The 14347-nt window shown below is 45.3% G+C and overlaps 1 protein-coding gene across 2 annotated transcripts; it reads left to right on the top strand.

Moving 5' to 3' along the window:
- Nucleotide 1: 1 nt before the first annotated feature.
- GRPEL2 (GrpE like 2, mitochondrial) lies at nucleotides 2-14067 on the top strand. Of its 2 annotated transcripts, XR_003921036.2 has the most exons (5): nucleotides 2-1174; nucleotides 6545-6713; nucleotides 7600-7681; nucleotides 9748-10204; nucleotides 11706-14067. XR_003921036.2 is itself a non-coding variant. In XM_029997897.2 (4 exons), the coding sequence occupies exons 1-4, from the start codon at nucleotides 1107-1109 to the stop codon at nucleotides 10101-10103; spliced, it is 675 nt and encodes a 224-aa protein (XP_029853757.1). In that variant the 5' UTR covers nucleotides 2-1106; the 3' UTR covers nucleotides 10104-14067. The 2 variants fall into 2 exon arrangements, 1 of the variants encoding a protein (XP_029853757.1); XM_029997897.2 differs by having other exon boundaries at nucleotides 9748-14067.
- The last annotated feature ends 280 nt before the right edge of the window (nucleotides 14068-14347 follow it).

Genomic DNA, 14347 nt, shown 5'->3' with positions numbered 1-14347 from the left:
CAGCAGCTGCTGGAGCAGGCAGGCTGGGTGAATCTTGTACACCGCATTAGTGACTGCAGTTAGCTCGGAGCCGTGAGCTTAGCTGTCCGCTGCCCAGGCTGGAGGGGCTCCCAGGGATGATGTGCAGGAAAGCCCCGTTCCCGATGGTGCTCATCCTCTTCTTGGCAGCAGCTTCCCTGTGCCGGTTGTCACTGCTCCTGTCCCCTCTGAGACCTGGAGCTGCGCCGTCCCATTTCACTTAGGAAAAAGGTAAAAACCCGCTCCTCAAGCATTGCCTCTCCCACTAAAGAAATGAGGAGGCTCTGCCCACAGTGGGGAGGAATGGAGCTGGACCATCACAGCCCATGAAAGCACGTCATAGACTCCCGGAATGGTTTGGGTTGGAGGGGACCTTAAAGCTCATCTAGTTCCACCCCCCTGCCATGGGCAGGGACACCTTCCACCAGACCAGGTTGCTCAAAGCCCCATCCAACCTGGCCTGCAACACTGCCAGGGATGGGGCATCCGCAGCCTCTCTGGACAACCTGTTCCAGTGCCTCACCACCCTGAGTGAAGAATTTCTTCCTTGTATCCAATGTAAATCTACCCTCCTTGTTTAAAACCGTTACCCCTCATCCTCTCACTACACTCCCTGATAAAGAGTCCCTCCCTATCTTTCCCATAGGCCCCCCATGGAGGCAGTCCTCAGTTAAAAGGCACACTTGGCCAAGGTTTGGGGTTTTTTTTTAATCTTTATTCACCACGGGGTGAGAAACGCTTTCTTCCGCCTCAGGTCAGCCTGCTGGCGCAAGCCTCTCTCAGCCTTTACTGAACAAGAGGTGAAACCCGTCGCGTTACCACCTCCCTAGGCCGCGCGGCCAGCGGCGGCGGGAGCAGCGGATGAAGCCCCGGCCCCCGAGTCCCGGCCCCCGCCGCGCCCGGCCTAGCGGCCCGAAGCACGGCGCCAGACCCGCGCTGAGGCGCTGCCCGCCCCGCCGCGCTGCCTGCCGGGACTCGTAGTCCGCTCGGGGAGGGGGGGGGGGGGGGTGCTTCTGGGAGTCGTAGTTGGCGGGCGGCGCCGGCGCGTCGTTCCCCCTCCCTCAGTCAGTCCGTCGGTTGGCGGGGCGATGGCCGCCCGTTCCCTGCGGCGCTTCGGGACCGTCTTCTCCCTCGGCGGCTCGCCGCGGCGCGGCAGGTACGTGAGGCGGCGGGAGTGCAGGAGGGGAGCGGGGCTGCGTCGTCCCTCTCCCTCAGCCGTTAACGGTCGCCAACGGCTGCGGCGCTGACCCCTCCCCTCCTGTGGCGGGCTCGCTGAGAGACGTGGCAGCGCCCCGGGCCCGGGCCCGGGGCGCCCGCGGCGGTGTGGGCCGGCCCGGGCCTCCCCTGGAAGGACGCCGTTTCCCCTTCCCCCCCCCCCCCCAACTACTTACCCTTCATGAGGGGCACGCAGCCGGCCCTTAGCTCTTCAGAAGGCCTGGAAGAAAAATAAGCCCTCAATAAGCAAGCTCTTTCCTGGAAAAGTGGCGTTTTGAGGAAAACAAAACAAAAAAAAAAATCATTTTTCGTTTTTAAGGTAAAGCGTTTCTGCGGTCAGTAAGTCACGTTTGTGAGGTTGTTTCCTGCCGTTACACGTATCCACGGGGGGATTTCTGAGTCTCTTCTTGCCCATCTGAACCATTTATTCGTGACCTATATGTTTAATGTGCTCCTCAGTTTTTATTTTTGTTAGTGATGCAGCACCTGTACTTTCAGCGTGTTTTGGATGGTCGAGGGAAGAGGGTCCATTTAATTGTGTCAATATTTAGACAGAAAAACAGTGTCCAGTCATATTTTTGGACATTGTGGAATATGGCTTATAAAATGGAAATCCATAAGAGGTGCTTTGGTTATTTGAGTGGAATGTGGGCAGGCGAAAAGAAAAAATGCCAAAATGCATGTTAGTTTATCCCAGATTTTTTTTCTGGGGGAAAAAAAAAGACCATTTAAATGCAATAAAATAATTCTGCAGCACCATAGCAGCATCTGCGTTTGGGACTAAATGTAAAGATGCGTGTCTGAAAGTCCTTCCTCTTTCATATGCTCTTACATGTGTGAAAACTGCTTTGCCCCTTTCAACATGTCCACCAAGTTTGAAATAGGTGACTTTGACGGAAGCTGAGCAGGCTTCCTTCATGGAGGATTGCCAGAACCTGCCATCGGTGTGAAACTCCTCTTTCTATGCAAGTTTTCTGTGCCTGTGGCTGCGTTGCAGCCAACAGGAGTGGCTCCGTACAGCAAAGCGGTGGGTGGTGGGGCCCAGACACCCATGCTGCCCGCGTCTTGGGGACTTCTTAGCCTGGGCTCGCTGTAGACTGGGAGCCTACTGCCCAGTTAACAGCCATCCTGCATTAAAGTGCACTGCACAAGCTTGTTCTCCAGTTTCATCAAAGAGGAATCCACATGGTATTAATCTCTGGTATCGCTCCCTGATGAAACAGAGCGCAGTAATTGAGGGTAATTAGGAGATTTCCTTCCAAAGCACGCTCATCAGAGCTAAAACACCAATGCAGATGTTTCTGTGTGTCTCAGCACTTGCGTGCTTTGTCATGCTGATTTGGGAGGACGAGGGAGTGTTTAAGGAGAGATCGGGTAGGACCCTTGTGTTCTGAGGGAACTTGGCAACGTCGGTTTGGGATGTTAGGGTATGGTGCCTGTGCTCCAGAAAGAGGTGATACTATTGTTCTGACCACAGAGACCTGTTCTCATATTTAAATTCTAATCTTCAAGGACAATTGGCTTAAACCATATGGCTACAATCAACTCCTCTGCTATATCTATCTACTTGGCTTTCTGTGACATCAGTTTGTAAATCTTTTTGTATCACCAGCTTACTTGTATAATCCCTTCACGCGCTCTGGGACTTCCACGTGTCTGTCACTTCAGGATGTGTCAACTCCTCCAGTGGGATTTCTGCCTATTTTTAGGGCAGCTATGATCAAGACTGTGTTTAGAAGATGGAGCACAGTGCAGCGGACAGACTGTAAATAGCACTTGCCCTTTTTAGTGGTGTATTTCTTTCATCCTGAAGGAAGAAGTAAACTGAGTGGCATTTTCAGTTGTGCATAATAGTCCTTCTTAAGTATTCCCTTTGGAGTCAGTCTGTGGTTCTTGTTTCTTGCCTACAACTTTTTAGGCAGGCTCGTCTGAACAGCACTTGATACCCAGGGCATTTCACTGCACGGGGGAGTGTTCTCTGACTTGGTTTCACAAGCTGGAAAAAGGAGTCCATGCAGGCAGCTCTCTGCTTCACGTAGGCAGGTCCCCGTAGCTGAGGCACCAGCTCATTCATGCCCCTCTCCTCCTACACACTGAAACACACCCATGTGTGTAGTGTAAATCACTTGCAGAGGGAAATGACTCACCTTTGCTTCTTGGATGCAGAAGAGTTAACTCATTTGTATAGCTTTTTTAAGACACAGGAGTCTAACCTGTGAGGCACCTAGCAAGGCTGCTTTCTCAGTTGCATTTCAGGTTCTTTGGTTCATCTGTAGCATGGCTAATTTCCATCCCTGCAGCTCTTTAAATGAAATGCAAGATGATAAAGGACAAAGTTTGCAGCTGGTGCTTACCACGGACGCACCTTTTATTTACAAAGAAAGCTTTGCAGTTGTTTAAAGCTTCACAGGTTGATTTTGAAGGCTTGGTGAAGGGGGTCGTTTTCTGTCCTCAACTCCTGTTTAGTCTACTTTCTATAACTTTGAAAAAGTGCGATGTTAACCAGTCAACAAAAAGAATGTGACAAGCATCTTAAAAATCATTCAAGATGGGGTCTTGTGCGCCAAACAAATCTCTCTGCAGCCAGGGATAAAGTGTGGGGTTTTCTTCTGTGTTGGCATTCCTGGAACCCAGAACCGCCGTGGCTGGGCAGCTTTTTGAAAAGAGCCTAGTGACAGCCCCTTGTCTGGTTCTTTAAAGATTAGTGTGAGGAACGTCCTGATGTAGAGCAAGTGTAGGTAGCAGAAGCACTTTCAGACTTGTGTCTGGTATGTAATGTGTTGAGAAGGAGTGGTTTGACATACAGATCATGTTTTAAGTACCCACTTAATAAAAAAATTGCATATGCAAGTGTCTTCAGGTGGGAGAAGGAAGTTTGTTATTAGTGTTGTGGGACATTTAGCAACCTTGTATTAAAGATAAAATGAGGAAACATCTGGGCTGCTAAGCAGGCAGTGGTAGGAGATGCTTGGTGGTCTTTGGGCAGATATAAATCTCTTAAACTGTGCTTTGGTCATAGAGCTGAGCCAGCCGAAGCCCTGGCTGCCACCCAAAGGGGTACACCCCTTCCCCATATACTCCCTCCCACATCTCACCAGGCTTCACGTGTTTGTCTTCTCTTTTGTACTGGCACTTGCACTCATCTGATCTGTCAGCAAACCTATTCAGGGACACAGTCAGAAAAGTTGGGTTTGGGGTGTTTTTTGTAGGGTTAGTTTTCAGCTGGTTTAACTCCCTGAACCTTCATTCTGCACAGCTCCAGTACTGGAATAAGGGGAGCAAACCTGTCCCAGTTGCCCCTGTAAGCTCAGCTTACCTGGATTGCTGAACAACACTTCGGTCTCATGACCGGTTTGATAGACCCAGAAACAAAAGGTGTGTACTTCTGCGACATTGTACCTGAGCAATATAGTCTTGCTGAAAAGTAAGAAAGCTTAATGGTGCAGGCCTGGTAACATGAACTCAGCTATATCGATTCTGGGGCCTAAATTAGCATCTCTGTGCAGTGTTGCATTGTGCTGTATAAACACAGTATTTTGAGTCGGTGCCAGTGCAGCGACCTCTGTGCACTTAGTATATGCAAAACCCCTCTATTAAAGGGGATGTTGAAAGCCCTGCTCAAAGGAAGAGCCCAGGTGTTCCCAAAAAAGGACACACCCTTCCTTCTTAAGCGTATATTAAAATGTTTCCTGAATGGAGCTGGTTTGGAAGTAAATTGAACTTTCTACTGTAGACCCTGTTCATGGTGTAAGGCGTGAGAAGGAGGTGGGCTGAGGCTTTGGCCTCATGCTGACAGGAATGGGTCCTGTCTAGGTTGGTTTTTAAAAGCAAGTGGTGTAGGAGGGGGAGTGAAAACTCTTGGTTTCACTCTTGGAGTGACAGCATTGTTACCGCAGCTGAAGGGCTTTCTGGAAAAGAACAGAATGAAGTGAAAAATGTTTTCTTTATTTTTCAAAGTGTCTAGCATGCTGGTTTTGATCATCTTCTGACCAAACTGTTTTCAGACAGACTTCTATTATCTAGTTTTTTTGAAAACATGTGAGATTGTTACAGTATAGAATAGGCTGCTAAGCACCTAGGCGGTGTTTATACAGCTCAATCCAATTACCTGGCTCTTTGGTTGTTTCATCATTTCATCTGCAAGTTGTGGAGCCAGGCTCCTAGATGAGCTCCACCTGCTGTACCAACACGAACCACTGACAAGTGTGCTTTTTAGTTGAAAAGCATACTTGGGATGAAAAAGTCACTGGAAATAGGGTAGGCTTCAGCACTTGAGGCTTGGGCTTGTTTTGGGTTTTTTTGCCTTTGGGACTCTTTCATTGCCAATAGAGATAAAAACATTTTAAGTGCTTAGAAATATTGGAGAATATTAGGGACAATTTTCAGTTGGCATGTTCAGTCCCTTTTCCAAACACAGCTAATGGAGCTGTGAAGATCCTGGCAGAAGGCTCCAGAATATTTGGGATGGACACAACTTGGTCATGTCTCTGACACTTCTCTTTGGTTTCTTAACTGTTGTTTGTGCAGTGGACATGAAGGCTGGATACAGTCTAGCAATTGCTACTTTGGAAGAAGAACTGATTGGCAAAAGGTTCAGACTCTCATCCTCTTCACTCAATAGGAGGAAAACTGAATACACCAAATACAATGTCTGTTTGCAACCAGGAGAACAAATGGGTCAGAGCATCTGGGAATTGGATCCTCCGCTAGCCAGCAGTTTGAGATGTGTATGTCTTTCCTTGCTTGCTGAGTTGCTCCACAGAAATCCACAGCCATTCCACTGGTGTGACTTGCCCTTTTGCGGTCACTGTACCATCTTGGGTAGCAGGCTAGGCTCTGCATGCCTATCTTATTAAGTGTCATAGGTTTGCAGATCTTGCTGAATTTTGCTCAGAACATTGGGGATTTTTTAATTAACTGTAAAAACAGCTTTACACTACCTGCATCCTTTTCAAGACTACCTTGCAAACATTTTTCTGAAGTTTGTCATTTGATACTGACCACCTGTACTAGGAGGTCAGCAAAAATGCAACTCACAACTTGTTTTCCTGTGAAAATCTGACTCTTTTCAAGGTATGTCAAAGAAGTGGTGTATAGCCTCTGTAGTGACATGTGAGTCTAAAATAAAAGAATTTTGCAAAACATTCGTCTCTTTGTGTTTCTGTGCTAGTTGTCCATATTTTCTGAAAAGTGCTAAAATTTTATCTAGAATCCTGTGTACCTTTTTTAAGAGAGCCTGCTTTTAGTAGTGACACTAAACTAGAATTCTTGTTGAGCCTGTTGTTACTTAACTTCTCTTCTTTGTCTCTAGTTTGTATTTCAGGGGATCCCACTGTGTTTTCAGCACTGCAGCTCAGCAGAGAAGTACAGGAGACGAGTGTGGTCCAGAAGATCCCCGTGATGAGCCCAAGCATCCCCTTTCTGACTGTGCCTTAGAGCACAAAGCCATCAAATTGGAAGAACAAGTCCGGGATTTAACTGTGAGTATGCTGCTGGTGGCATCATGATGTCTTTCGTTCAATCCCCTTGACTAGGTCTGTCTTTCAGCCCTGGCTTTTTCTGTAAGCCCTGTAACACACACACAACGCTGCTGTCCTGTGGCAGCCTTCAAAGCAGCTGTGCTCTGAGTGTGAGAGGGTGCACTGTGAAAGTACAGTCTGCCTTCCTCAGAAACACCATCTGTCAGTAGCACCTAGGAGCAAGACACTGATAGTATGATCCTGGCAGGCAAAACTGTATGCTGCAGGTGGTCTTGTCAGTTTTTTCACAGCGTTGTACAGAGGGGATAGCAGTAGGTTCGTCTGATTAGTATCACATGCTGTGTTGCACGGGATTCAGATTGTCCAAGAGGGGAAGTCCTCTTTAGTGACAGTGGTGTGGTGGAAATGGTAGGGATCATGTTATAGGGACTTTGAAGAACAGATGTGACTAAGGAGAGGATTAAATACCGCAGCACCGGGCAATTCTGGAGATAATGGCCCTGAGAATACTACTGCACCAAGCGATAAATCAGCCAGCTGCAGATCTGTTGCTGAGACTACCAGCTTGCCTGCTAGAGAAAGGAGTGTCTGAATAGCCACAGTGAGTCATGCAAAAAGCAGCAGCCTGACAATGCAGTGTGGTGTTCCACTGAGCTTTGCCCTGAATGCTTCTGGACTTCACTTGGGTCTTTTGAGGGAGTTGCAGTTGTGCTGATTAATCAGTAGGAGAGAGACCTGGGTTTGCATGTAGTGAAAATGCAGAAGCCCAGCACAACATTCTGACATGAAGTGGGCTGTTTTTAAAGTGTTTCGAAGGGATTGCCAGCTGTCAGGAAATGGGGTTTACCTCCTTGTTTGATGTGTCCCCTTGCTATTGTGGTTACAGGAACGATACCGGAAAGCCTTGGCAGATTCTGAGAATGTCCGGAGGAGAACGCAGAAGTTTGTGGAAGATGCCAAGCTCTTTGGTAAGCAAAGTGAGACAGAGCTGTGCTTACTGTGGTGGCCTGCCTGTCTAAGCATAAAATGCTGATCAACAGCTTTTCTCTCTCCCCCCTGTCCTGCCCTCATTCATTGTAAAGTTTAGCATGATGTTTGGCCTGGACTTTTGGTGTCTGGGCTTACTCACTATTTTTTCTGTATGTCCAGCTGTGTCCTATCAGGTTTATCTCAGTGACTGTTTTGTGATTTTTTTTTTTTTTTTTTTTTTTTTTTAATAAAATAGGCCCAGTGCAGTTGAGTGTAGTTCTGCTGACTTGGTTGAAATTACAGGCTCTTCTGTATGCTGAGATTTGGCTCTGGCAGGGTGTATTTCATACTCAGCTGTGTCATCAGGTTGTGATCTCCTTTACTATATTAACAGCCTCTTCTCTTCTGCTCTAGCTTTTAGGAGGTAGATGCTGCCTGGGACAAAGGTTGTCAATTCCTATATCAGACATTCTTTAAAACTTCTGTAAGAAATATTTTACAATCAGTGAAGTGAGCTGAATTTGTAGCTTTGGCCACAGAGGCAGGTGAAGGGGAAATAAACTGCTGTTTAATCATTGCACTCTGTCAGCACCATCTCTGAGAATGAGAAATTGTTATTCTCCACAATGCATGAATTTTGGAAGGTTTTTTGTTCTAGTTTTGTTCTAGCTTTGAAATAAGAGTTGCTGTATTTTTCTTACTGTTCTACCAATTGTGCTATAAAATGGCTGTCGAGTTCTGGGATAATCAGCACCATTGGTTTTGAGGGGGGGGGGTGAGGTCTTTGAATTTTATATGTAGTATGCTTCAGATCTGAAGAAAAATTAGGTTCTTTATTAGAAGTTGCTCACAGAGTGAGGCATGGGGGTCTGTAGAGCATTAAAACAGACGCTGGTGCAAGAGGAAAACCTGAAAGGAAGTTGTAGCAAGGTGGGTGTCAGTCTCTTTTTCCTAGGTAACAAGTGATAGGATGAGAGGAAATGGCCTCAAGTTGTGCCAGGGGAGGTTTAGATTGGATACTAAGAAATATTTCTTCACTGAAAAGGTTATCAAGCATTGATTGGAACAGGCTGCCCAGGGAAGTGGTTGAGTCACCATCCCTGGAGGTATTTAAAAGTCATGTAGATGTGGCAGTTAGGGACATGGTTTAGTGGTGGACTTGGCAGTGTTACGTTAACGGTTGGACTTAAAGGTCTTTGCCAACCTAAATGATCCTGTGATTCTATGAAATGGTTAGTAACCGGTCTGCTTCTGTGTGCTCCTTTGTTGCTTCTCCTTTATGCTTCTTCATTCTGCGCATGTTTAAACATGTATGTACAACCACAGACAGCACCTAACTATTGTTTCTCTTTCTTTGTTTTCCTAATATGTCTTTCCAGTAAGTTAGTTTTGGCATCTATATAACTGAAGGAGGCTGTTTTTCCTGAAATTTCTGCACTGTGTAGTACACCACTTCTGGAAATGTATACAATCTAAACCCATTTTTCTAATGGAAAAGACTGCGTGACTTTTCATGACCAACCGAAGGACCATCTTTCCCAGTCCTTCCAGAGTAGTTTTAACTTATGAATAAAATTGAGGATGTACTTTTGAATGGTCATGTATTGTTTTTACTTCCCCCCATTGTGTTTGTTCCCTGTGCCCATGTGCATTTGTGTGAGTTGCTTGGCAAAACACTTATGTCTGTGGGACTGTATGAGAGGGTGTGGAACAGTGTCCTAAATGACAAGTCTTAGTTGCAAGAACTTTTTGGAGTGAAACACTAATGCTCTGCTTTGTCAGGTATACTATGTGTGTGTATATATATATGTTGATGTGTATAGATGTACCTTTCCTGCATATACCTTGATTTGGGGAGTCTTTAGATTACTACCCATGTAATGATAAAGGTTTGGCTACAGGATACAGAAGACAACGTCTGCTCTCACGAAGTAACGGTTCACATCAATTAGGAGCTTTAAACATGCTTTCAAACTGCTGTGACTTTGTGCCTGTCATTGGTACTGTAGCTCTGTATGTTCTGTAAACTGCCCTTCATTTACTTCTTGCTTCTTTGTGCATGTAGGGATCCAGAGTTTCTGCAGGGACCTTGTGGAGGTAGCAGATATCTTGGAGAAGACTGCCGAGAGTGCCGCAGAAGAAGCAGAGCCTAGTAATCCAAATCCAACCCTGAAGAAAATCTATGAAGGCCTCTCTCTCATAGAGGCCAAATTGCAAAGTGTATTTGCCAAACATGGCCTTCAGAAAATGAACCCTGTTGGTGGCAAATATGACCCATATGACCACGAAATAGTCTGCCATGTACCAGCCGAGGGAATGCAGCCAGGCACAATAGCACTGGTGACTCAGGATGGCTATAAACTCCATGGTCGCACTATCAGACATGCACTTGTCGGCGTGGCAGTAGAGTCACAGGAATGACGTGGGCTTACCCATTGGCATCTGGGACCTTACTGAGCTGAGGACCCCTCAGCACTCAGTCACAACTGCAGCTGCATGTCTTTACTTATTTATTAAGCTAGGTTTGTATTGTATGTTGGCTTCTTTATAATGTGTGCAGTCATTTTGCCATTAATTCTAAGGTACCTGTATATTTAATAATCCTTTTTGGAGCATGTGGAGTAGTACTAGAAGTCCTGCTATTTGTCAGAAATGTGGCACTGTAGCCCCTTTCTCTGTTGCTCATTTCTCCATTAAGACTTGTATGGGGAAGAGGGGAGATATGGGAGAGAAAGGGAAGTTCTCTGAGAGCTAAGGAATCTTGTCTCCCGGTTCCATCTCCGAGACAGACTCCTGCAGTGGCCTTCAGGAAAGTAACTTCTCTGCCTCAGTTTCCGTATCTGTATTAAGGGACTATAATAATACTTACTGACCTACCTCACAGGGATGTGGTGAGGCTTTTTCTTTACAAAGCACTCGGGAGAAGAAAAGCCCAAAGGGCTGAGTATTATTATCAGGCTGGTTTTCATGTCTTCTCTTGTCCCCAGACCCCTCAGGTGGGGATGAAGATGATCACTTGAAATGACATTTAGGGCAGCTTTTTCTTATGTCACTTCAGGAAAACAATCCTGAATTAGTGAAATCTTGTGTCGTACTACAGTTAAATACAGATGAAGTTTTAAAGAAAATTCAGTTGTTAGGTCAGACTAATGTGTTAATATTTGTTCTCCAGGTAAAATTTTAGCTTGCCTCCTTGTTCCGAAAGGTAAAACAGGGAGTAGTGGTTCTTGGTGGAGCCAAAAAACTGTTCTCAAATCTCTTTTTCTCCAACCAAAAAGTATATTTTAAAGGAGAGTAATTTCTCTTCCCTGATGGGTATTTGTGCAGCTTTCAAGCATGATAAACTATATGCTCTTTGTTGCAGCTGCTAGCAAAATGGAGATGTGCCCTTAAGCAGGAAATCTGGACTGTTTTGTTTTCTCAGCTCTCCAATAATGGTACTCGGATAACACTAACTTCCAATTCACATTCAGATTCTACTTTTGCGTGGTCATAGTAAATATTAAACCTTTTGGGTTTTGATGCAAGGAGAAAAATCTTTTCTACTAAAAGTCTCAAGTGCCCTTGAACCAATTTTAGCAGTGGTGGCAAGAAAGCCAGAGAAGCAGAAGGCTGAGGAAGTGAAAGCTGACCTCAAGCCGTCCTCTTAGTTGGAGGCATGTTGTTGTCACAGCATGGCATATGTATTTCCCAGTGGTCCTTTTGCCTGGGAGTCCATTTATCTCAGCTGAAAGGATGCAGTCACTGAGTAAGATCAGAATTTAACGCTTTACAGAACAGCAAGCAGTATAATGACCGAAGAGTTATATAAACCAGCCTATGGTCTGCACTACACAAAACAGAGGCAGGAATGGTTGTTTTCGGGTTGTTTCTTACTGATTCATTAATTCCTGCCTTTTTACTTTCTGGAATTGGATCCATGGCCTGACAGTTATTTGAGATCCACTTCCAAAAATTCTTTACTTATGGTGGATGCCATCACTGGTTTGGAAGAAAGCTTATTCGTCTCCCATTCCTTTGCAGGCTTCAGTTGCATAATCCTTTTGTGGTGGACTTCAAGATTACCGCAGTCTTCAATTAGCAGCTATCGACAGTCTTTCATCTGGGGAGACTATGTGCAGCTAGTTGGTTGTCATTCCAGAAATTTAAGGAAGATGCACATTTCTAATATGCTCCATGCAAGCTGCTTTAGTGACAGCTGTATGTGGGTGACTCGGTAGTGGGTACTTTCTGAAGTGCGGTTTTCTGCCTCTCCGTAGGTAGGTTTTCAGGCAGGTACTTGAGATTTCAGCCCTGAAACAGCACTTCATGGCAGCATTAGATCACTTTGGACAAACCTCTTGTTCAGTGCTCTTGTTTTACCATGTTGTTGGAAATTTCAGAGACATACAGGACTTCATTGTTTTGCTGGTCTACTTGCTGACTGGGTCACCAGGTTACGCTGTTACTCAAGACAAAGAACAGGTAAAATATGAAATGTGGCAATGCAAGCCTTGCTGTTTTGCCTCAAGACTGTCTGCAGCCTGTTCTGAGGAAACCGTGCCTTCAGCTGGTGGGAGCGGTTGGGTTCTCTGCTGCCTCTTCAGCCCCTGCTATATCAGCTGAGTCTTTTTGCAATATGAGGGGAGAGCTGGTTATGGAAACTAACTTTGAATGTAAAACTGTATTTATAAGGAACTAAACAAAAGCAAAGGCATTTTACATGACAGGTACTTTTCTGTCATAGAAAGGCTGCAGCTTACCTGAGCCAGATTTAAAAGTAGTGTGTGACCAGATGCGATAGGATCCAAATCCTCTTTAAACGGACCCATGGAGCCACTTGGCTGTGAAAGTATACTACAGCTACTTGGTCCACCATCGGACTATTTGCCAAGCCTGCCTGTTTCCTCAACTAGTATTCACCCATTTTTGCCTTAAAGAAATACCCTAAAATGCACTCCAGACCTTCTGTCTGTACTAAGAGGTTATTGATTCAGCTTGTATATCTGGGAGCCACTTTCACTGCGGCGCTGTTGTGTGGCTAGAGCAGGAATCTGAGGGATCCAGTTCCTGTGCAGTCTTTCTCACCCTCCCAAAGGCCCTGTTTAATTATGGGCAAGCTATTTTCCCAGTTCATGCCCCAGTTTATTTCAATCTATGAAACTTCTACAGGATCTTATTGGGCGTTTATGATGATTACTGTAAGATGTACCCATTGCTTAGAGACTCTTCTACAGAAGTTACCAAAGAGATAAATACTGTAGCTGTTGTTTGTCCTAGTTTCTGCTTCCTTTGAATGGTGAAGTGAAAATAAAATAACCAAACCTGGATTCCATCACAGAATCCAGATTTCCTAGGCAAAATTTGATTCTCTTGCCTTTCAAGCACACTTAATGATCTCTTTTATTGTGGGTGAGATTGCATAAGGGTGGATTGAATTTCTCCTTTGTAGGTTCTTGCTCCCTTGTCTGCCCTGTTTGTGTAAAGCTTGCACACTCAGCACGGTGGGGCAGAGTCCCCGTTGGTGCGGTTCCATTGCACTCTGCAGAGTTAGACCAGAGAGGAGACAGACCCAGGAGCTTTTTCTCTCCAGTCACTTTATTCAGTGACTATGTAATAAAGCACAGGAGTACGTTAGCAGGGATGGAATAGCAGTGGAGAGGAAGTGTCATGTACCTCTTGGTCATTTCCACTCTGTTTGCCTAGCCATGAACTGAAGGGCTTGAGCTGGGAGTGCAGACAACTAGATAAGATGTACATGAGATGCTGATGTGTGGACCTGCATTTCTCCTCTCGGGAAGTGGGCAGCCCCACTGAACGTGGGCGTTTGCCTTGTTCTGTGACCTGCCGTACCCCTCAGTGGGACATATTTGAGTTGAACTCCTGGACAAGTCTCCAGTGGCACTGTCTCATGAGCGTGGCAGCGTCTTAACTCTGACCAGGAGCAGTGCAGAATGTGAATGTCACTTTGTGAACCTTAAATTCTCAGTGCTTCATCAGCAGAGCTTCTGTTGAGAGAGACAGCCGTGATAAATCAATAGCTATTAGCAGTCCTTTAATTTTTAAAAAAAATGTATTTAAGTTTTATATTGTGAATATTGTAGTATTTTTTTATTTTAAAACTTGAGATGTTTTGATATTACTTGCGAAGTCAAATGAACAAAGCATTGCTAATCTCCAAAAATCTAAGTCCATTTAGTTGGTGGGAAACCTGTATATATTGTATTTTTTTTGTGTTTCTGTGCTCTTTGTTTACCCAAAGGTTCTAGCTGTATGAAAGACAAAGACTGAAGTGTGGGAGTGGTGCAAGTAATTGACAATGACATTTGAGTTAATGTTGGAAAGGGCTGATTTCCTTTAGATGTCCAGATACTGTCCATTTGCTAATAAAAAAGAATTGCAGTTGCTTCTTTTTCCTTTCTTCACTGCGCCAAACTGCTGCTTGTTCCGACTGCCACTCTAGTCAGGTGGGACTGTGGATTGAAAGGTTTCTCACTGTTCCTGATCCAGTTGTCTGCAATAAGGGCTATAGTCCATGGCAGTACATGTTGAACATTTTATTAACAATTCTTTATGTGGACTCCCAGAAATGCACACACATGTGTGCGTGTCATCTTTCCTCATGCAGGTGAGTTGTCGGGTATTTCTGCACTGATAAACTGCCCGGGTGTGTTGTTCTCTGGTAC

This window comes from Aquila chrysaetos, chromosome 22 (genome assembly GCF_900496995.4).
Source record: "Aquila chrysaetos chrysaetos chromosome 22, bAquChr1.4, whole genome shotgun sequence".
Taxonomy (NCBI): Eukaryota; Metazoa; Chordata; class Aves; order Accipitriformes; family Accipitridae; genus Aquila; species Aquila chrysaetos.
Note: the sequence above shows the minus strand (reverse complement) of the source record. Positions and strands in the feature narration are given on the sequence as shown.